Source organism: Neovison vison, chromosome 10, assembly GCF_020171115.1.
Source record: "Neovison vison isolate M4711 chromosome 10, ASM_NN_V1, whole genome shotgun sequence".
NCBI lineage: Eukaryota > Metazoa > Chordata > Mammalia > Carnivora > Mustelidae > Neogale > Neogale vison.
In genome coordinates this window covers 49136981-49161661 of record NC_058100.1, presented here as the reverse complement: position 1 = coordinate 49161661, position 24681 = coordinate 49136981, and the positions used below count along the sequence as shown (strand labels likewise).

At 37.2% G+C, this 24681-nt stretch overlaps 1 protein-coding gene across 1 annotated transcript in view; it reads right to left on the bottom strand.

Moving 5' to 3' along the window:
- The window catches only part of RGSL1 (regulator of G protein signaling like 1), a 118119-nt gene that overhangs the window by 22157 nt on the left and 71281 nt on the right, over window positions 1–24681 (bottom strand). The window contains exons 11-12 of the mRNA XM_044267244.1: window positions 23191–23298; window positions 3355–3460 (exon numbers count right to left, since the gene is read on the bottom strand). Of these exons, the coding sequence (XP_044123179.1) occupies window positions 3355–3460; window positions 23191–23298 (214 nt within the window). The remainder of the gene's footprint in view (window positions 1–3354; window positions 3461–23190; window positions 23299–24681) is intronic.

Genomic DNA, 24681 nt, shown 5'->3' with positions numbered 1-24681 from the left:
AAACCTATAAACTACCAAAACTGAAAAAGGAAGAAATAGAAAATTTGAACAGACCCATAACCAGCAAAGAAATTGAATGAGTAATAAAAAAATTTCCTAATAAACAAAAGTCCTGGGCCAGGTGTATTCTCAGGGGAATTACTTTAAAGAAGGGTTAATACCTATTCTTCTCAAACTATTAAAAAAAAAAGTCAGAAAAACTTCCAAACTCATTCTACAAAGCCAGTATTACCTTGATTCCAAGAAAAGGACCCCACTAAAAAAGGAGAGTTACAGACCAATATTCCTAATGAACATGGATGCAAAAATACTCACCAAATCTAATTCAACTGTATATTAAAAGAATTATTCATCACAATCAAGTGCGATTTATTCCTGGGTTCAGGGGTGGTTCAATATTCACAAATCAATCAATGTGATACATCACATTAATAAAAGAAAGGAAGAGAACCATATGGTATTGCCAATAGATTCAGAAAAAGCATTTGACAAAATACAGCACCCATTCTTGATTAAAACCCTCAGAAAGTAGAGATAAAGGGAACATACTTCAACATCATAAGACCGTATATGAAAGACCCATAGCTAATATAATTCTTAATGGGGGAAAACTGAGAACTTTCTCCTATGGTCAGGAACAAGACAAGGATGTCCACTCTCACCCATTACTATTTAACACAGTACTGGAAGTGTTAGCCTCAGCAATTAGACAACAAAAAGAAATAAAAGGCATCCAAACTGGTAAGGGAGAAGTAAAACTGTCACTATTTACAGACAATATCATACTCTATGTAGAAAACCCAAAAGACCACCAAAAAAATTGCTAGAACTAATACATGAATTCAGCAAAATTGCAGGATATAAAATCAATGTGCAGAAATCTGTTGCATTTCTATACACCAATAGTGAAGCAGTAGAAAAAGAATTCAAGGAATTGATACCATTTGCAATTGCACCAAGAACAATAAGATACCTAGGAATAAACTTGACTAAAGAGGTAAGAGATCTATACTCTGAAAACTATAGATCAGTTATGAAAGAAATTGAAGAGGACACAAAGAAATGGAAAAGCATTCCGTGCTCATGGATTGAAAGAACAGACATTGTTAAAATGTCTATACTACCCAAACCAATCTATACATTTAATGCTATCCCTATCAAAATATCACCAACATTTTTCACAGAGCAAGAACAAACAATCCTAAAGTTTGTATGGAACCACAAAAGACTCCAAATAACAAAAACAATTCTGAAAAAGAAAAACAAACCTGGAGGCATCTTGAGCCATTGACACAGTATGGTACTGGCACAAAAACAGACACATAGATGAAATGGAACAGAATAGAGAACCCAGAAATGGACCCTCAAATCTATGGTCAACTAATATTCAATGAAGCAAGAAAGATTATTCAATGGAAGAGAGTCTCTTTGACAAATAGTGTTAGGAAAACTGGACAGCAGCATGCAGAAGAATGAAACTGGACCACTTATACCATACACAAAGATAAATTCAAAATGGATGAATGATCTAAATGTGAAACAAGACTCTATCTAAATTTTTCTAGAGAACACAGGCAGGAACCTTTTTGAGCTCAGCCATAGCAACATCTTAGTAGACATGTTGCCCGAGACAAGGGAAACAAAAGCAAAAATGAACTATTGGGACTTCAACAATATAACAGATGTTTGCACAGCAATGGAAACAATCAACCAAAATAAGAGGTAGCCTAAAGAATGGAAGAAGATATTTGCAAATGTCATATCTGATAAAGGGTTAGTATCCAAAATATATAAAGAACTTATCAAACTCAACATCCTCCCCCCAAAATAATCCAGTTAGGAAATGGACAGAAGACATGAATAGACACTTTTCTAAAAAAAAACATTCAATGGCTAACAGACAAATGGAAAGATGCTCAACATCACTCATCATCAGGGAAATACAAATCCAAACTACAATGAGATACCACCTCACACCTGTCAGAATGGCTAAAATTAATATCACAAGAAACAACAGGTGTTAGTGAGGATGCAGAGAAAGCAAAACGCTCTTGCACTGTTGGTGGGAATGCAAACTGGTGCAGTCACTCCGGAGAACAGTACGGAGGTTCCTCAAAAACTTAAAAATAGCACTACCCTATTAACCACTAATTGTAGTACTAGGTATTCACCCAAAGAAAATAGTGAGTCAAATACAAAATACAAAAATACTGAGTCAAAGGGGTACATGCACCCCAATGTTTATAGTAGCATTATCAGCAATAGTCAAACTATGGAGAGACCCAAATTTCCATCAGCTGATGAAGGGTAAAGATGTGGTGTGTGTGTGTGTGTGTGTGTGTGTGTATTCCACCATATAAATATATGGTGCATTATTACTCAGCCATCAAAAAAAAAAAAAGAAATTCCACCATTTGCAATAACACAGATGGAGCTAGAGTATATTCTGCTAAGTGAATTAAGTCAGAGAAAGTCAAATGCCATATGATCTCACTCTATACGAAAATTAAAAAGAAAACATGGACATATGGGAAGAGAGAAAAGAAAAAAGGACAGAGGGAAACAAACTATAAGAGATTCTTAATGATAGAGAACAAACTGAGGTTTGGGGCGCCTGGGTAGCTCAGTGGGTTAGGCCTCTGCCTTTGGCTCAGGTCATGATCCCGGGGTCCTGGGATGGAGTCCCACATTGGGCTCTCTGCTCAGCTGGGAACCTGCTTCCCCCTGCCTCTCTGCCTGCCTCTCTGCCTACTTGTGATCTCTGTCAAATAAATAAATAAAATCTTTTTTTAAAATTTATTTGACACACAGAGAGAGATCACAAGTAGGCAGAGAGACGGAAAGAGAGAGGGGAGGAAGGAGGCTCCTGCTGAGCAGAGAGCCCGATGCGGGTGGGGCTGGATCCCAGGACACTGAGATCATGACCTGAGCAGAAGGCAGAGGCTTAACCCACTGAGCCACCCAGGTGCCCAATAAATAAAATCTTAAAACAAAACAAAACAAAACAGGCTTGATGGAGGGAGGTGGGTGGGCAATGTGCTAGATGGATGATGGGTATTAAAGAATGCATTTGTGATGAGCACTGGGTGTTGTATGTATGTGATGAATCACTGATTTCTACTCCAGAAACCAATATTCATTGTATGTTGACTAACTAAAATAAAAAGCTTAAAAATAAATAAATAAATGAATGAATGAATGAATAAATAATAAAGTGTGCCTTGCATATGTGTAGGACATGTGGAAAGAAGCAAAAAATCCATGTACAGAAAGATAAATACAGCATTAAACATGTTGAGATTAAAGAGAACTTGTGTCTGGAGTATATTGCTGTAACCAGATCCTATGTCTTACCTGGGTCTTAATGAGGGCTTCCTTACACCAGCCTTTCTGAAGAAGGACATTTTCCTATGTGAGGTTGAAAACACATTTGGTTCTCTGACAACTTCCAATGCAATATCTAATGAAAAATCACAGTTAGGTAACACCATGTTATAAAGAATATTCCAGAGAATAAGAAGGGACAAATTAAAAAAGATACTTATCAGACATCAAGTACATGTGGAAAAACCACAGTTCCCACAACTGCCCAGCATCTCAGGACATTACTGCTGAAAAGAGACTTGGGGATGATTTTTACCCTGACTTCAGTCCAGATTGTGTTATCTAAGTGTGTTGGTCATTAGGCCAAGAAGCCACCTTCCTCAGAAGACCTCCTAAGACCAAGCCTATTGTATTTCTTCCCATTTTAACACCAAATATTATCTATCCTTCCTCTGATCAGCCATATTGACTGGACTATATTCCACAAGACATTCAGTCTGCCTGACACCTCTGTTATCCCATCCTATGCCCTTTCACTTGTCCTCAGGAGCTCCTGCTCTGTTATCAGCAAACTCTCACAGAATCTGGAGCTCTTTGTTAAGCGTTCCCTCTATCTCCTTGCTTTAACTGAAATCATTCTCTCTTTTGAGAACACTGCTTCCACTGCAAGCTTCTCTTCTTTTTTCTTTTTAAAGATTTTATTTATTTATTTGACAGAGATCACAAGGAGGCAGAGAGGCAGGCAGAGAGAGAGAGAGGAAGGGAAGCGGGCTTCCTGTTGAGCAGAGAGCCTGATGCCGGCGGGGTTGGATCCCAGGACCCTGAGATCATGACCTGAGCCAAAGGCAGAGGCTTAACCCACTGAGCCACCCAGGTGCCCCACACTGCAAGCTCTTAAAAGCTATTCTATCACACCATACGCAGTTTAGAGTGGGTGTCTTGTTCCCTATTACTATATAAAAACATTATTTCAAAAAGTATATTAAAACATTACTATTGAAGAATAATAGATTCCAAGGATCTCAGTATCTTAGGAAAGCCCTTTGGGGTGAGTATTGTATAAGAAAATATATAGACTATCAACTTATTAAGGGCAAGGATGATATATATATATATATATATATATATGGCTTCTAAGTAAATTGGTGAAAAAAAAAATAAAATCCAGATGATGGAAGACTAGATTAAAAAAAACAATCCACACAAATGAAACTCAAAAACCCAGTATAAACACTTATAAAACCTGGATAAAAAATTATACATTTTAAAACTCATATATAAGTTTGTAGAAAATTACAACAAAACAAAATAAAAACATAGAAATTAGAAACAAGGAGGATGTTAGAAACCAGAAAGTTTAAGCTGACATCCTAGAGGTGTTCACAGTGTTAAAACCACAACAGGTCAGAAGACAAAGCCACTGGCCTTTAGAAAAAGGAAAAAAAAAAACAAAAACAAACCCCTGGTACTGCTTTTATTCTCAAAACACACATCAATTATGACAGTTGCTACTGAAAAATTTAACAAGACTTTTGGCAGAGTCTCAGGGAAGAAGAAGGCAAAATTGCAAACCAGGGCAGGAGCAGGGACTCTGATAAGTACCAGTCTTTCAATTGTGATCCCAAGAAATAAAGGAAAGCAGAAATAGCTCATCCATCAAAAGGAATAAAAATCAGCTTTGAACCAACACATTCCCTAAATGGATTAAGGTTATCTGGATGCTATTAGTTTAGTGTATGTCAGATGTAAGATAAAATCCTCTCTGGAGGAAAATAACATTGCCCAGAGCCTTAAATTATCTCTACAGTTTTTTCTAACCAACCATGTTAAAAAAATAAAGCAGAAAAAGCAAGGTATTTAAAAAGATCTGACCAAAAAAAAAAAAGAGGGGAGGAGGAGTTGATAGTTGAAATTGACATAGGAAATCCAAATATGGACTTTAAAAATTACTGTTATTAATATAATATACGGAATTAAAAGGAGTAAAATATCAATAGAGACTAAGTATCATACAAAGAAAAAATTCTGAAAATAAAAAATGTAATGACTGAAATTAATGAAATTAAGAACTAATAAATTGGTTTAATGACAAATTATATACAACAAAGTGAAAATTACTGAACTAGGAGTTAGATCAAAAGAAAATATGCAGACTGAAACATACAGAGAAAAATATAGAAAATGAAGAAAAATCATAGAAGACATAAGCAAGTGGCTATAATGTAAAAAATATATGAAGTACGATTATCAGAAAGAGGGAAAAAATAAAATGGAGCAGGACAGATATTTGAAGAGATAATAACTGAAAATTTTCTAAAACTGACAAATGAAATCAAATCAGAAATACAGGAAGTCCTGAAACCACAAGTAGTATAAATACTTAGATATGTCTTATTAAAATTGCATGACAGTAGAAACAAAGAGAAAATGAAGTGGGGGTGGGCAATCAATAAAAGAAATATTTCCTTCTACTAAACAATGCCAGTGAAGATGTTAGGCTGACTCCTCAAAATGAACTAAGGAAGCCAAGAGATAGTAAAATGGTATCTTCAAAGTGCTAAAAGAAAGTAATTCCAACAAGAATTCTACAGCCGAAGACCATGTTATCAAACAGAGCCAAAATACAGATAATTCTAAAATTTACATTAAAGGAAATGCCAAAAGGTGTTCCTGGAGACAACTTAGAGGGGCAGGAAATGATGAAAAAGAAAAAGTGAATATGTTGTGAGTAAGCATAACTGAATATTAATTTATAAAATAGTAATATATATGTAGTAAAAGTAGTAACTTACATTAAACTTTAATGTCAAGGATGCATTTTGAAATCTATATAGTAACCAGTAAGAGAAGAAAACATGTAAAAACAACACATTAACAGAAAGAATATATGGAATTATTATCAGAAAACAATTTGTAATCTTAAAGAAAGTCAAAAAGAGAAGAGAGAACATAGAACAGAAGGGACAAATAGAAAATAGTAAGGTAGCATTTAAAACCTAATACATGAGAAGTTACAGTGAATGTGATCAGACTAAATAATTAGAAGGTAATTCTCAAATTGGATTAAACAAAAATGCAAATACCAAAAAAGAGAGATTCTGCTTAAAAAAGGCTCACCTTATACTGGCATAAAAACAGACACATAGACCAGTGGAATAGAGTAGAGAGCCCAGATATGGACCCACTTATTTGTGGAGCATAAGAAATAACAAGGAGGACATGGGGAGATGGAGAGGAGAAGGGAGTTGGGGGAAATTGGAGGGGGAGATGAACCATGAGAGACTGTGGACTCTGAAAAACAATCTAAGGGTTTTAAAGGGGCAGGGAGTAGGAGGTTGGGTGAGCCTGGTGATGGGTATTATTGAGGGCATGTGTTGCATGGAACACTGGGTGTGGTATACATAAACAATGAATTTTGGCACCCTGAAAAGAAATTTAAAAAAAATAAAATATAAAAAAATTTAAAAAAAAGGCTCACCGTAGATATAAAAGAAGGAGATACTAAAAAATAAAAGAATGGAAAAGGATATAACAAGCAAACACTAGCCAGAAAGAAAGGTGATGACTATTAGATATAATTAGATATCTAATTAGATCAGATAATATTAGACAAAGTACAATAAAGAAGCATTATCAGAAATAATGAAATTTTCTACCATAAATCTATAGTGGTTCCAAATTTGCTTGTATCTAGAGATGTAGCCTCAAATAATATAAAGGAAAAACTGCAAGTCGTTTTTTCAAAAAGAGTTATTTATTTATTTATTTTAGAGAGAGAGTGAGAGCAGGGAGGGGTGGAGGAGGAGGAAAAGAGGATCTTAAGCAGGACTTCCTGCTGAACATGAAGCCGGGTGGAGCTCAATCACATGATGCTGAGATCATTACCTGAGCTGAAATGAAGAGTTGGATGCTTAACTGACTGAATCACCCAGGGGCCCCCAAAACTGCAAGTCTTAGAAAAAGAAGTAAAAATCCAGAGGGGAGGCTTAAAAATTTTCTCTTTCAATAACGGATACAAATGTACTCTAAAACTACCATCAAAGATAGAAAATCTGGGGCCTGGGTGTCTTAGTTGGTTAAGTGTCTGTCTTTGGCTCAGGTCATGATTCAAGGGTGCTGAGATTGAGCCCAGCATTGGGCTTCCTGCTCAACAGGAAGCCTGCTTCTCCCTCTTCTTCTGCCCATCCCCATCACTCATGCTCTCTATCTCTCTCTCAAATACATAAATAAAACCTTAAAAAAATATAGAAAATCTGAACATACTTAATCGAATACATCTACTTGTAGATACAGAATATTACATCCAAAATTATATGCCTAGAGATAGATAATTAATTATAATAAGAGGGTATCATAAACAACTTAACAAAATATTTGAAATTTCAATAAAATCAACAAATTTGTAGAAAATACAACATATTAAAATGACACAAGAAGAAATAGAAAGTCTGAAAAATCCTACATATTTTAAAGAAATGAAGTTTGTAATTAAATCTCTCCTTGAGATTGAGACAAGTGAGCTTGCCAACACCATTTCTTTCTTTTTAAAATTTTTAAAAAAATTTTTAAATTAACATAATGTATTATTAGCCCCAGGGTACAGGTATGTGAATTGCCAGGTTTATACACTTCACAGCACTCATCATAGCACATACCTTCTCCAATGTCCATAACCCAACCACTCTCTTCCTATCCCCCTCTCCCTGGCAATCCTCAGTTTGTTTTGTGAGATTAAGAGTCTCTTATGGTTTGTCTTCCTCCCGATCCCATCTTGTTTCATTTATTCCTTTCCTACCCCCTGAAACCCCACATGTTGCCTCTCAACTTCCTCATATCAGGGAGACCATATGATAATTGTCTTTCTCTGGTTGACTTATTTTGTTAAGCATAATACCCTCTAGTTCCATCCACATCGTCACAAATGGCAAGATTTCATTTCTTTTGATGGCTGCATAGTACTCCACTGTATATATATACCACTTCTTTATCCATTCATCTGTTGATGGACATCTAGGTTCTTTCCATAGTTTGGCTATTGTGGGCCTTGCTGCTATAAACATTCAGGTGCACGGGCCCCTTCGGATCACTACATTTGTATCTCTAGGGTAAATACCCAGTAGTGTGATTGCTGGGTCATAAGGTAGCTCTATTTTCAACTTTTTGAAGAACCTCCATGCTGTTTTCGAGAGTGGCTGCACCAGTTTGCATTCCCACCAACTGTGTAGGAGGGTTCCCTTTTTTCCACATCCTCGCCAGCATCTGTCAATCCCTGACTTCTTAATTTTAGCCATTCTGACTGGTGTGAGGTAGTATCTCATTGTGGTTTGGATTTGTATTTCCCTGATGCCAAGTGATGTGGAGCACTTTTTCATGTGTCTGTTGGCCATCTGGATGTCTTCTTTGCAGAAATGTCTGTTCATGTCTTCTGCCCATTTCTTGATTGGATTATTTGTTTCTTTGGGTGTTGAATTTGATAAGTTCTTTATAGATTTTGGATACTAGCCCTTTATCTGTTATGTTGTTTGCTAGTAAATATCTTCTCCCATTCTGTCAGTTGTCTTTCAGTTTTGTTAACTGTTTCCTTTGCTGTGCAAAAGCTTCTAATCTTGATGAAGTCCCAATAGTTCGTTTTTTGCCCTTGCTTCCCTTGCCTTTGGCGATGTTCCTAGGAAGAAGTTGCTGAGGCTGAGGTCAAAGAGGTTGCTGTCTGTGTTCAAGGATTTTGATGGAATCCTTTCTCACATTGAGGTCCTTCATCCATTTTGAGTCTATTTTCATATGTGGTGTTTAAGGAAATGGTCCAGTTTCATTTTTTTGCATGTGGCTGTCCAATTTTCCCAACACCATTTGTTGAGAAGTCTTTTTTTCCATTGGACATTCTTTCCTGCTTTGTTGAAGATTAGTTGACCATAGAGTTGAGGGTATATTTCTGGGCTCTCTATTCTGTTCCATTCTGCTATGTGTCTGTTTTTGTGCCAGTACCATACTGTCTTGATGATGACAGCTTTGTAGTAGAGCTTGAAGTCTGGAATGGTGATGCCACCAGCTTTGGTTTTATTTTTCAACATTCCACTGGCTATTCAAGATCTTTTCTTGTTCATATAAATTTTAGGATTATTTGTTCCATTTCTTTGAAAAAAAAAAGGATGGTATTTTGATAGGGATTGCATTAAATGTATAGATTGCTTTAGGTAGCATAGACATTTTCATAATATTTGTTCTTCCAATCCATGAGCATGTAATATTTTTCCATTTCTTTGTGTCTTTTTCAATTTCTTTCATGAGTACTTTATAGTTTTCTGAGTACAGATTCTTTGCCCCTTTAGTTAGGTTTATTCCTAGGTATTTCATAGCTTTGGGTGCAACTGTAAATGGGATTGACTCTTTAATTTCTCTTTCTTCTGTCTTGTTGTTGATGTATAGAAATCAACTGACTTCTGTGCATTGATTTTATATCCTGACACTTTGCTGAATTCCTGTACAAGTTCTAGCAGATTTGGAGTGGAGTCTTTTGGTTTTTCCACATAAAGTATCATCTCATCTGCAAAGAGTGATAGTTTGACTTCTTCTTTACTGATTTGGATGCCTTTAATTTCTTTTTATTGTCTGATTGCTGAGGCTAGGACTTCTAGTACTGTGTTGAATAGCAGTGGTGATAATGGACATCCCTGATGGCCAACACCATTTCTATCTAAAAGGGTAATGTAGGATTTAGTAAGAACAATGAGGTAATGAAAAGAAATCAAATGTATAAATATTTTAGCACAATAAATAAAACTATTTATTGGCAGGGGGCATAATTGTGTGTATAAAAATCAAACAAATTTTTAGAATTTATAATTTAGGAAAGCAGTAGAAGACAAGACCAATATGTAAAAATCAACATATTTTTATATGCCAGACATAATTTAAAAATGAAACTTTAAAAATTATACCATTCACAAGTGTATCAGAAAACATCAAAGGCCTAAACACAAATGTAATGGAAGCTACAGAATAATATTACATGGAAAACCAGAAAATATTATTGAAAGAAATTAAAGAAAACTTAAATAAGTGGAGAAATACACTAAATTCATGGGTTAAAAAGTACAATAGGGAATGACATCACAGAAAATGATTAAGTAGGGAGCTCCAGGGATCCATCTTCCATAAAAACAACTAAACATGTGGCAAAATGTTCATAATCAGGGTTTTACAGAATTCTGAACTTGGTCAAGAACTTATAATAACCAGGGAAAAGCTTAGTAAAGAAAGAAGAGGCTGAGTCTGCTAAGAAAGTGTTGCGACATTTTTAAGTTGTCCACCTTGCATTGCTTCATGATGCCACATCAGTGGTGGCCATATGACAGCAACCTACATTCTTGCTGCAGGCTTCTATTGCCAGAGATAGCAATATGGATCTAATTTTCAAAGAATGTGTTTGTCTCTTGAAATGAAGTTGTCTCTTGGCTCCCTGAAGAACTGGCATAAGGATTAGCCTTTGTTTTTCCCTACTTAGGAGTATTTTTAGGGCTGAGAGGCATTCCATGTGACATTTGTTGAAAGCATTTATAGGCACAAGTACTGGGTATGGTGGACTGGGCCAACAGCTGGGACATCAGACAACAACACAAAGTTGGGGAAAGAAGTGTATACATGGGGTAATAAGGGCTTTTAAAGCTCCCACATATACTGGGGAATTAAGAAAGCTATTCAGAAGCCCAAAACTGGATGTGTGCTCAGAAGAGTCATGAGAAGATCCAAAACTTTCCCCTCTGGCTGAACTTCAGGGTCCAGGCAAATGGAAAATGAAGGCTAAGGCAGAGTTGTAAATAGCCTGGCTGAGCATTGAAAGAGTATTCCAACACATAGCCAATCTGCAAAGGCCCGTAGAGTAATTTTTCTTTTTGTTTTGTTTATTTCCTTTTCTTTTTTTCTTTCTGACATTTAAGGAAACTATCAAAACACTGGTTGGCCACAAGCAAGTAGAAAACGAACTTCAGTGGTTACACATAACAAAGAGTACAGACTTTATAAAAATAGTTGAGAAATTTCACCAAAGAAAACAGCACTCACAAAAGCAGCAGCAGCAAACTTGAAGAGGGGCGGAGAATTTCAGAGCTGCCACAATATAATGTCCAAAATGTCTAGTCTTCAACAAAAAAACTATAAGGCATGCAAAAAACCAAGTATGGCCCATTCACAGAAAAAAAGAAATCAATAGAAAGTGTCCATGAGAAGTCCAGTCATCGTACTTATTAGACAAAAACTTTAAATCAACTGTCTTAAAGGCCCAAAGAGCTAAAGGAAAGTATGGACAAAGAACTAAAGGAAGTCAAGAGAATGGTGTCTCACCAAAAAAAGTATCAATAAAAAGATAGAAATGACAAAAAGAAATCAAATAGCAATTCTGTAGCTGAAAAGTAAAATAATTTTGAGCTAAATGAAATTAAAAAATCAGAATATGAGATGTAGCAAAAGTATTGCTCAAAGAGAAATTTATTCTTATAAATGCAGATATTGAAGAAAAAAAGACGCCAAATCAGTAAATGAAACTTATACCTCTAGGAACTTAATAAAGAATAGCAAGCTAAATCCAAAGTTAGAAGCAAAACAGAATAATGAAGATTAGAATGGAAGTAAGCAAAATAGGGAACAGAAAACCAATATAGAACAACAAAACCAACAGCTTTTTCTTTGAAAAGAAAAAAGAAAAACCTGATAAATATTTAGTTAGACTGACCAAGAAATAAAAGACTCAAACTACTAAGCTCAGAAATGAAAGTAGAGACATTACTATCAACATTACAGAAATAAAAAGAGATTATAAACAATTATATGCCAATAAATTAGATAATCTAGACAAATGTAAAAATTCCAAGAAATGTACAACTATCCAACAGACTCAAGAAGAAATAAAAAATTTGAACATGTTATAACAAGAGACTGAAACACTAATGACAAACCTCTCAACAAAGAAAAACCAAGGACCACATGACTTCACTGGTGAATTCTATAGTATAACATTTAAAGAGTTAAGACTATAGATCTTTACATTAAAGGCAATGCAAAGAAGCTTATAGTTAAAAACATGAGTATCTTTATAGAATAAAGATACTTGGAGTAAAGAAACAAAGTCCATTTTAACTGGATTATAATTAAGAGCTTGTGTTTGTTAGAGATACCATTGAGAGAGAGAATATTATCCTTATAAGACTTGTGACTGATAGGTGATTCATGTATAGAATATATAAATAACTCATACAAATTGGTTAAAAAAAAAAAGAAAACAAATTGAAAAGTAGGCAAGAAACTTAAATAGGAATTTCATACACACACACACACCCCTTATCCAATTGAATATTAAACAAATGTAAAAGCACTCAGTGTTATTACTCAATAAGAAAATGGATGTCTGGGCGCCTGGGTGGCTCAGTGGGTTAAGCCGCATGCTCAGGTCATGATCTCAGGGTCCTGGGATCGAGTCCCGCATCGGGCTCTCTGCTCAGCAGGGAGCCTGCTCCCTCCTCTCTCTCTCGGCCTGCCTCTCTGCCTACTTGTGATCTCTCTCCGTCAAATAAATAAATAAAATCTTAAAAAAAAAAAAAAAAGAAAATGGATGTCAAAACAACAAGTGACACATCACTACATACCCACAAGAATAGCTAAGAATAAAGATTTCGCACATTAAATATTGGTGAGGTTGTGGAGCAATTGGAATTCTCATATCCTGTTGATAAACATGTACAAACACTTTGTAAAAGTATTGGGAATTAGTTACCGAAGTGGAATGTATGTGTATCTTATTGACCCAGAAATTCTAGGTCCATGTTCAACAGAAATGTGTTCATATGTGCATCAAATAATACGCACAAAGATGTTCATAGGAGCATTAAAAAACTGGAACAACTCAAATATTCATCACTTTTGAATGAATTAAAAATGGTACATTCATATATTAGAATACTCCACAGCATGCATTCTCAAAGGATGCTATTGTTTTCCAATAGGTGAAAATTAGTATTCGAGGGTCAGAGGAGTCTTACTCCTTTATAACCACTGACATGTAGTTTATCTATGGCATTAAAATTTATGTCTAAAGAGGCTCCTTGTGGGGGTGCAATAATGAAAAAAAATTGAGGTGAGGGTTACACAACTATGCCGCATTACTAAAAAAAAAATCAACAGTTGCTGCATTCAACGTGATTGAACTCACAAACATAATGTTGAGTTAAAGAAGGCTGTCATGGGAGTACATAGTGCACGGCTCAATTTATATAAATATCAAAAAATTATGTAAATTTAAAAAACCAGATAAAACTAAATTACCATTATCCTTGGGAAATAGGGAAGGATTAAAAATGGGGTGGTAACATAAAGGTGACCTTTGTTCAAAAGGGCAGTTGAAGATCAAACATATTTTTCCTTTTCCTATTCTTCACAATTATTAGTAGTTATTAGAAAAGAAGCAAATAAGGGCTAAAAAGAGACAAAATAACAGAGGTGATTTGAAGTAGAAATTTTTAATGGGAAAAATGAAAAAAAGCCTTTTCTCAGGGAAAACAGAGCTGAGATACTGGGATGGAAGCATGCTACATGCATCAGGTCACAAGATCATGTTAAGACTATTAAGCTATGCACAGAATAAAGTTCTATAAACCATGTACACGGGAGTGGAGCCTGGAGAAACACACTCAGAGTAGACATAGAAGTTCTACCTGTCACTGTAGTGATTTAACCATGCTACTGATATATCCTAAGCTTCTTCTGGGTCAAGAATACTTCAGTAGATGTTGTAGCAACTCAGATCCCATCCAACCTGTCTGAGTTGAAGCATTCATTCTCCTAACCTGCTAGAGAAAGCAATGACCCCTCTGTGACCCATTGTTGGCTGGTGGGTTTTTTAGGCTTACGTAATTTATCTTCTGTAGCAGGCTCAGTTCTATGAGCCATTTGATATCTTCCTTGCCTGTTTGTTTTGGCCACTAGAATTTCTACTTAGTATGAGCCATTGCTTTCTCTAAACTTCTAAGAATCAGTGTAGCAGTGTTGCACTACTTTCCAGGATCCTTACCAGGCTCTTAAATCCTATATCCTAGAAGAACAATCCTATATTAATCAACTCTCCCTTGACCAAGTTTCTATTCTGTCCCCTTGGAGCCAGCACCCTGAGCATTATTCCCGTATATTGTCTCCTAGCTTCTGCCAATCCACAAACCCATTCAGTAGTGATTTCTCCAATCCCTACACATCTACTGGAATGGAATTACTTGGTAGTTGGTAGGATCTCCACATTATTTCCTTGGTCTAAGGAGTAAGAGCTATTATGGCGAGAAAGATCAAGTGGAAGTCTTTGAAACTCTTTCTGTGTTCCTACTCAAGATGATAAAAACAGTATCACATTCTGAAGATAATAGTAGAGACTAATGCCGCCCTTAAAAAACTGAAGAGATGGCTTCATATCCTAACTAAGGTCAGGATAAGATAGGTGTCAGCACAAAAGGGGAGAAAAAGCCACAAGATTCCAGGTAAGGTAAGGGGACTTCCGCAAAGAAATACTGCCCTACACTGGGAGCTGAAGCCCAAGCTGGGTGAGGAGCATAACCCCATGAAGGGCAACTTGGATTGGAGAATTCAGAACTCAAGCAAGATGAGGAGGACATCTACACAAAGGAGGGCCCAGCATATGGAGTTCAGCTCTGGTGAGAAGGGCACCAACATTGGGACATAAAGGAGCAGACCAGCATGAAGTGTGAAAACTTGAACAGAATGAGAAAGATAGATAAGGGCACCTCGGTTGGTTGAGTGTCTGACTCTTGATTTTGGCACAGAGTCATTTCTTTAGTGTAATATAGGCTATCATATAAAAAAACCTTATAGCTAACACCATAATTAATGGTGAGAAAGTTTTTTAACTAACATCACATACAAGACAATTACGTCCTTTTACCACTCCTTTTCAACATTGTGCTGAAAGTTCTAGCAAATGCAATAAGGTAAGAAAAGAAAGTAAAAGTTACACAGAGTGGAAAAGAAGAATTAAAACTTTTCTTGTTTGTATATGTATGACTATGTATGTAGAAAATCCAAAAGAATTGACAAGAAATCTTCTGGAGCTAATAAGCAATTATAGTGAAGTTGCAGAGTATAAGGTTAATATGCAGGTGCCAATCTTTCGTATATACTAGCAAAGAATAAATGGAATTTGAAATTAAAAACACAATGCCATTTATGTTAACACAACCACACTGAGATACTTTTGTTTCCTTTAGGCATACATAAAACAAAATATGTATAAAACCCATATGAGGAATTACAAACCTCTACTGAACTAATTCAAAGAAGAATAAAATAAATGGGGAGGCTTTCCCTGTTCGTAGATAGGAAGACTCAGTATTGTCAAGATGTGAGTTATTCCCAACTCGATTCATGCAGTTACAATGAAAATTCCAGTTACTTATTTGTGGATATAGGCATACCTTAGGGATATTTTGGGTGCAGGTCTAGACTGCCACAATAAAGTATATATCATGATAAAATGAATGAAATGATTTTCTTGGTTTCTTTTTTTTTTTTTTTTAAAGATTTTATTTATTTATTTGACAGAGAGAGAGAGATCACAAGTAGGCAGAGAGGCAGGCAGAGAAAAGGTGGGGAAGAGGGCTCCCCACAGAGCAGAGAGTCCAACACAGGGCTAGATCCCAGAACCCAGAGATCATGACCTGAATTGAAGGCAAAGACCTAACCCACAGAGTCACCCAGGTGCCCCATTTTTTCTTAATTCATATAAGATTTTTTTCTTAATGCATATAAGAGTTATGTTTACACTATACTGTAGTTTGTTTAGTTTACTAAGAAACATATAATTGTTAAAAAATGCTAACTATCATTAAAGCTTCCAGTGAGTTGTGACCCTGGTAGAGGGTCTTGCCTTAATGTTGATGGCTGGTAACTGATCAAGGTGGTGGTTGCTTAAGGATAGGGTGACTGTGGAACCATCTTAAAATAAGACAACAATGGTATTTGCCACATTAATTGACTCTTCCTTTCACAAAACATTTCTCTGTATATACGAGAATGTTTGATAGCATTTTGCCCACAGAACTACTCTCAAAATTGGAGTTGATCCTCTCAAACTCTGCCACTCCTTTATCAACTAAAATTTATGTAATATTCTAAATTCCTTGTTGTCATTTCAACAATCTTCATGGCATCTTTGTCAGAAGTAGGTTCCATCTCAAGAAACCACTTTCTTTGCTCCTTCATAGGAAGCAACTCTTCATCCACTCAAGTTTTATCATGAGATTGCCACAATTCAGTCCCATCTTTAGGTGCCCTTCTAGTTCTAGTTTTCTTGCTATTTCTACCACATATGCAGTTATTTCCTCCACTGAAGTCTTGAACACTTCAAAGTCATCCATGGAAATTGGAGTCAACTTCTACAAAACTCCTGCTAATGTTGATATTTGGAACTCTTCCCATGAAATTTTTTAAAAAGATATTCATTTGGGAGACAGAGAAACAGTGTGAGTGAGAGAGGCAGAGGGAGACGGAGAAGCAGACTCCCCACTGAGCAGGGAGCCCAACTTGGGGCTCTATCCCAGGACCCAGAGACCCTGACCTGAGCCGAAGGCAGATGCTCAACCACCTGAGCCACCCAGGTGCCCCAAATCATGAATGTTCTTAAGGACATACAGAGGGAATCCTTTCCTGAAGTTTTTCAACTTCTTTTGCCCAAATTCATTAGAGGAATCACTATGTATGGCAGCTATAGCCTTAAGAAATGTATTCCTTAAATAATAAGACTTGAAAGTCAAAATTACTACTGGATCCATGGGCTGCAAATGAATGTTGTGTTAGCAGGCATAAAAATAGCATTAATCTTGTACATCTCCATCAGAGCTATTGGGTGACCAGGTGCATTGTCAATGAGCAGTAATATTTTGAAAGGAATCTTTTTCCAAGCAATAGGTCTCAACAGTGGGCTTAAAATATTTGGTAAACCATCTTATAAACAGATGTGCTGTCATCCAGGCTTTGTTGTTCCGTTTATGGAGCATAAGCAAGTAGATTTAGTATAATGCTTAAGGACCCTACACTTAAAGGTAAGAAAGGTAAAAGAGCATCGGTTTCAGCTCAGAGTGACCAGCTGCATTATACCCTAACCAGAGAGTTAGCCTGTTTGTTGAAGCTTTGAAGGCATGCCTTGACTTCTCTCCAACCATGAAAAATTATAAATGCTGTCTTCTTCCCATCATGAAAAATTGTAAATGGCATCTTCTTCCAATATGAGACTGTTTTGTCTACACTGAAAATCTGTTGTTTAGTGTAGCCACCTTCGTGAATTATCTGGACTACACCTGGATATCTTGCAGAAGTTTCTACATCAACACTAGCTGCTTTACCTTGTACTTTTATGTTATGGAGATGGCTTCTTCCCTTAAACCTCATGAACCAACCTCTATTAGCTTCAAACTTGTCTTTGCAGCTTCTTCACCTTTCTCAGCCTTTACAGAATTGAAGAGACCTAGGACCTTGCTTTGTGTTAGGCTTTGGCTTAAGGAAAGGCTATGTCTGGTTTGATCTTCTACCCAGACCATTAACATTTTCTGTATCAGTAATGAAGTTGTTTTGCCTTCTTACCATTCATGTATTCACTGGAGTGTCGCGTTCAATTTTCATCAAGAATTTTTCCTTTGCATTCACCACTTGGGTAACTGGTGCAAGAGGCCTAGCTTTCATCCTATCTCAGCTTTTGACATGCCTTCTTCACTAAGCTTAATCATTTCTAACTTTTGATTTAAAGTGAGAGATGTGTAATACTTCTTTTCACTCAAACACCTAGAGGCCATTGTAGGGTTATTAATAGCCTAATTTCAATATTGTTGTGCCTCAGGGAAAAGGGAGTGGCAAGTCATTGGCCTAGTCAGAATACACACAAATTTCATCAATTAAGTTTGTAATTTTATATGGGTGAGGTTTGTGGCACCCCAAAACACTTAAAATAGTAACATCAAAGATCACTGATTACAGATCGTCACAACAAATAAAATAATAAAAATGTTTGAAATATTTTAGGAATTACCAAAATGTGACACAGATGCAAAAAGTGAGGAAATGCTTTTGGAAAAATGGCACCAATAGACTTGCTCAAGATAGGGTTGCCATAAACTTTCAATATGTAAAAATGCAACATCTACAAAGCATAATAAAATGAAATGCAACAAAATGAGTTACACCTGTGTTGAAAAACTGACTCTAAAGTTCCTGTGGGTAGGCTAAAGACCCGGAATCGCCAACACAATAGTGAAGGAGAAAAGCAGTTAGAAGACTAACTGACTTTAGGACTTACTACAAAAAAAATGAGAAACAGCCTACTGTAAAGCAAGAATAATCAAGACAATGTGATCTTGGTGAAAGAACAGACAAGTAGATCAATGGGACAGAATAGAGAGCCCAGAAATAGGCCCACGTGAATACAGACAGCTGATATTTGACGAAAGAACAAAGGCAATAGAATACAACAAAGATAGCCTTTTCTTTCTTTCTTTTTTCTTTTTAGATTTTTATTTATTTATTGGAGAGAGAAAGAGGGCACAGAGGGAGAGGTAGACTCCCCACTGAACAGGGAGGCTGATGTGGGCCTTGATCCCAGGACCCTGGGATCATGATGTGAGCTGAAGGCAGATGCTTAACGACTGAGCCACCCAGATACCCCAAAGACAGTCTTTTCATCTTTTCAACAAATGGTACAGAAACCATTTGACATCCACATGAAAAAAAAAAACAAAAAACCAGTGTGGACAGAGACCTTATGCCCTTTACAAAAAATAACTCAAAGTGGATCATAGACCTAAATGTATAATGCAAAACTATTAGACTCCTGGAAGATAACATAGGAAAAATTTAGATAATTTTGGATTTGGCAATGACTTTTTAGAGATAATAGCAAAGGCACAATCCATGAAAAAAAGAATTGATAAGCTGTACTTTATTTAAAATAAATACCCTGCTCTATGGAAGACAATTAGATGACTAGAGAAAGGAAGAAAATAGTGGCAAAAGACATATGTGATAAAGAACTGTTTTTCCAAAACATACAAAGAACTCAAGTCTCAACAATAAGAAAACAAATAATCTGACTAACAAATGGACTAAACACCTCAACAGACACTTCGGCAAAGGAGTATACAGATAGAACATAACCTTTTTAAGAATACTTATTTATTTGAGAGAGAGAAAGAGATAGACTGCACAACTGGGAGGGGCATAGGGAGAGAGAATCTGAAGAAGATTCTGCACTGAGCGTCAGGCTCAACCCGGGGTTTGACCCCATGAGCAAGAGATCACAATCTGAGCTGAAATGAAGAGCTGGATGTCTAACTGACTGTGCCACCCAGGTACCCTGAAAATAGTATTTAAAAAGAACCTTCACACTGTATATCATTAGGAAAAAGCAAATTAAGCAATAGTAAGATACTACTACACACCTATTAGAATGGCCCAAATCTGCAACAGAAATTCTCTCTCATTACTGGTAGGAAAGCAAAATTGTACAACCACTTTGGAAGACATTTCCAAAGACAATTTGGAAGAAGTCTGGCACTTCTTTATAAAACTGAACCTGTTGGGGCACCTGAGAGGCTCGATCCCTTAAGTGGTCTGCCTTCAGCTTGGGTCATGACCTCGGGGTCCTGGGATGAGCCCCACATCCAGCTCCCTGCTCAGTGGGAGGCCTGCTTCTCCCTCTCCCACTCCCCCTGCTTGTTTTCCCTCTCTCGCTGTCTCTCTGTCAAATAAAATCTTAAAAAAACAAAATAAAGCAAAACAAAAAAAGGAACCTGCTATTATCATGAAACCCAGCAATTGTGCTTCTTGGTATTATTACCCAATAAAAAGTTATGATCACACAGAAACCTGCACATGGTTGTTTATAACAGCTCTATTTGTAACTGTCCAAACTCGAAAGCAATCAAGATGTCCTTCAGTAGGTGAATGGATAAACAAATGCTGGTAAACCAATGAAATACTATTTAGTATTGAAAATAAATAAATTATCAAGGCAAAATTAGACATGGAGGAAGCTTACATGTCTACTACAAAGTCTGAGAAGACAATCTGGAGAGCTATATAGTATATGATTTCAATTTATGTGATATTTTAAAAAAAGCAAAACTATGGAGGTAGTGAAAAGATCAGTGGTTGCTAGGGGTTGGCAGTATGGAGAGGGGTGAATAGGTAGAGGTTATTAGGACTTTTAGGGCACAGAGACTTTTTAGGGCCATGAAAATACTTTGTATGGTGTGATAATGATGGGTACATGTCATTATACATTTGCCCAAACTCAAAGAAAGTACAACCAAGAGGAAACCTTATGGTAAACTATGGGTTTGGGCAATTATCGTGTGTTAATATAGGTTCATCAATTGTAGCTAATGTAGCCCTCTGACGGGGGGTGTTGATGATGGGAGAGGTGGTGCAAGAGCTGGAGCATGGGGTATAGAGGAAATCTCTGTACTTCCCTCTTAATTCTTTTGTGAATCTAAAACTACTCTAAACAAAGGCTTAAAAAAAAAAAGAATACTGGGAGGAAGGAAGACACATGTGGATGAATCTACGGGAGTAAGCATGAACAAAAGTTTTTGCGTTGTATCTTAAAGGTCACTCATAAACAACCACTGTGAAATAGGGCACCAAGTAACCAAGTGGACAAAATGACTTGGATGATTGATTTCAGCAAATCTCTGTCATAATCCATCAATGAACTCGTGAACAGAGTGGCTAGAGGGGTATTGGACTACTAGGGATGGAAGTTGTATGTGTACCCAATGGCATGGGCCCTACACTCACCAAGGCTGATTTAGTTACCACTGCTGCCAAATGTACAACTTGTCAGTGACAGGGACAAATGCCAAGGCCACATACTTCAATAACTCTCAGAGAAAACCAACTGCTTACTTGGTGACAAATTGATGACATTGGATCACTTCTACTCTGGAAAGGCCATCAATTCATCTTGCTTGGAAGTGACAAGGATTCCTGCCTGTAAGGCCTCAGTGAGCATTGCTATCAGGGGCTTACAAGATCCTTGAATGAGATCCCAAATAACGTTTGGGGGATACACTGACAGCCAAGGAGGTTGGCAATGGACATATGATGATGGGATCCACTAGGTCTATTAGCTGTGAGAGGTGCTGGCCTGGTAGAGCAATGGAGCCATTTCTTGAAGGTGCAGCTGTGAAACCAGCTTGATTATGATCTTGGGACATAGAACGTCATCCTTCAGGTTAAAATGAAGGTGTTGTGTTCCCAATAACTAGAGTATATGTGTATGGAACAAAGGATAAAAGTAGGAGTGATTCATTTAACGTTAGTATCAATGACTTACTTAGGGAAATTTCTAATCCTTACAACTTTAGGTTCTGTGGGTCTAGACCAGTGCTGTCCAATAGACATGCAACTTGAATCACATATATAATTTAAAATTTTCTAGTAGTCACATTAAAAAAGATAAAATAAAAAGGATAAAATTAATTTAAATAATATGTATTTGTGTAACCTATTTGTATCAGATACATTTCAAGTGTTCAATGGCCACATGATGCTAGTGGTTCCTGTACTGGGCAGTGCTGGTCTAAAAGATCCTGTTTCCAGATGGGGAGTGCTTCTACCAGGGACAGAGGAGGCACTCAGTCACTTTAAACTCCTTAGGCTAAGAGGCTAGCAGGCAAGAAAAGGAGTTACTATACTGACAGGGTAATCGACTTTTACCATCTAGGTCATCAGTAACACAGCAGGGACAATGGAGAATGCATTTGGCACTCTTGGTATTCTGCTGCCTAATTCTGATGATAAATTGTCAAGGGCAATAACTATAGCCTGAGAAGTGCTGATGGCCAGGGAGCTCAGATCCCTTAGGGATGACCGTCTACGTCATCCTCTCAGTTAATTCTCTCAAGACCAGCAGAGACACTAGCTGAAAATAAAGGAACTCTAGGATGGGTAGCAAAGGAGGGTGAAGAGGAGTATTCATTGTGATCTCCAGATAAGCTATAGGAGTGTGAGCCAGCCCTTCCAGTCTAAATTCCCCAGGGGGAAAAAATAAACCAACAAAACTAACCAGAAGTTACTGGGGTAGCTACTCCAAGACGGAGTGAAATTTCCATACAAAGAAAGTCAACAGGGTGCTATGGTGTACAGCTGATGCATAGCTCAGATCCTCCTTTAAGGACCAAATCACTCATTCTCAGCTGCCTGCACACAGCTCATAGTTGAGACCCCCTCTGGGCATTGCCTCAGCCACAGGGTGCTGCATGACCCAAGGTTATATCTTCCCTACAAGCAGCCAAATCCCTTACGAGTCTATGTGAATGTAAAAAACAAAACAAAGCAAAAACCAAAAAATCCTTTGTCTCAGTGAGGCACAACTTGGAAAGGCCATCCTAGCTTTAGGGTTTCCTCTATGGGACCCCTGCTGAGGTCTACTGTAACTGCCTGACCAGCATCTACCTCTGCCAATGCTGCTTTCCTTATTTCTTGAAAGGGGTTATTACTAAGAACACACACCAACAAACCTCCTTCCACACATCTCTGATTCTAAGAAACATGGTAGAGGACAAATCTGTATTAGGAAGTCCCAGAATAACTAGGTGAGGAGGTAGGAATGAACAACTTTCATCATCATTCTCATTCATTTATAATTGCCTGTCAGTTTCATGATGCCCTCCTGTGGCCATGTAGGAGGAAAAAAAAGATGTGGCAATTCTCCCCTGACCATCCCTCATTTCAAAAGAAGCATGGTTCCTGTCTAGGCTTATGCCTCTTGCAGTTGGGGAGAGTCTTACCTGATTGTTTCAAATGTCTCTCTGAGTTGTAAACACTTACCTAATTTAGGCGCTTTTTCACAATATATTTTGTAATCATCGCTGATCTTCTGTATGGCCACCGTTGGAAACTTATAGCAGAGTTCCTCAAAGGACATTTTCCTAATGTCTATCAAGTAGGGGAAAAAAGGTATAGAGTCTGTTTGTCCACTCTGGTTCAAAGATTCATACGCTTTTATTGACAGTATTACCTTTAAATTGTTATTTTAGGAAGATAATAATGTTTTAATAAAATGTTTATGCAAGAAATATAAGTTCCTCAGGGAAATTAGAAGCAAGGAAGTATAACCTTCCCTTCTCTCCAGAATGGGAGGATTCTGTCCTTCTTGGGGACACCTGACCCATGGAGATTTTCTGCCCGAGGGATACTAGAGTAACTGAGATATAATTTTGAAAGTGGTACTAATTGTTAACACATATACAAGAAGTAATTTATTCAAATGAATACTGACCCCTTCAAAGTAGCCATCTGTTGTGCGAAGGAATTGCAAATATATTTCAAACATTCTGCTATTGCTTCAAAGAATTTGATACACTTAGGGATAATATATGGCAAATAACATGCTAGGAACTTTCTCTCTTGCTTGGCTCTGTCTTTGGGAATTACTTTCAGAATCGACAGCTCATATATGTAAATATCCTTAATAGCTGCAAATCATTGTCCTTTGAGAGTGAATTATTTTTTCTAGAAAAAGTCAGACATTATTTCTAGCTATACACAGTTGATTGAGAAGGAATACATTTTTGCATCCAAAATACGATGAGACAGGAAAGCTGAGACATCAAGGCAAGTTTTAGTCATGTACTGAACAATAGAACAGATTAGCAGCACCTTGCCTCCTACCTAGGTGAAAACACTCAATCATGTGGTGAGTTCTGCGGTTTCAAGTAAGTCTTACTGCGCACAGTTCCTTCAGAAACTCTCCCAAGGCAATCTAGTACTTTCTGAAGATCATACTGGTGGGGGTCTAGAAGGAAGACTGGGGTGTGGACCCACAAATGTCAGCATTGTCATTGTTATCATTATCATCTCTCAGCCAGGGGAATCTGGCTGTAAGTTGTTAAGAGCAGTAGATCATTCCTGCAATAGACCCAGTTTTCTAGTTCTGGACCAAACCCTCCCTTGCTAAGCAACCTTGACCAAGTCTTTCCACTTCTAAGAGACTCGTTTTCTCCATAGGACAACTGAGGGTATTCTAGCTCTGATGTGCTGTGAGTTTATGGTATTCCCTGACTGGATCAGCCCACCTGGGAGTCAGGGCCTTGGGTTGGGCAAATATACAGGAGGACCTTTATCAGGTCATACTTGCATTTCCAAAAAGCAGTGGTGGAGGAAGTAATGATGTGTGCTGAGGGAAGGAAGAAGCATCTTCATGGAGAGTGGTTCCCACTCTTCCTGGCCATCCCTGGCACTCCAAGACCACCAAAGCCATGCCTATTGCCAAGTATGTGTGCAGTCAAATTTACCAGCCATCCTTTCTTCCATTTTTCT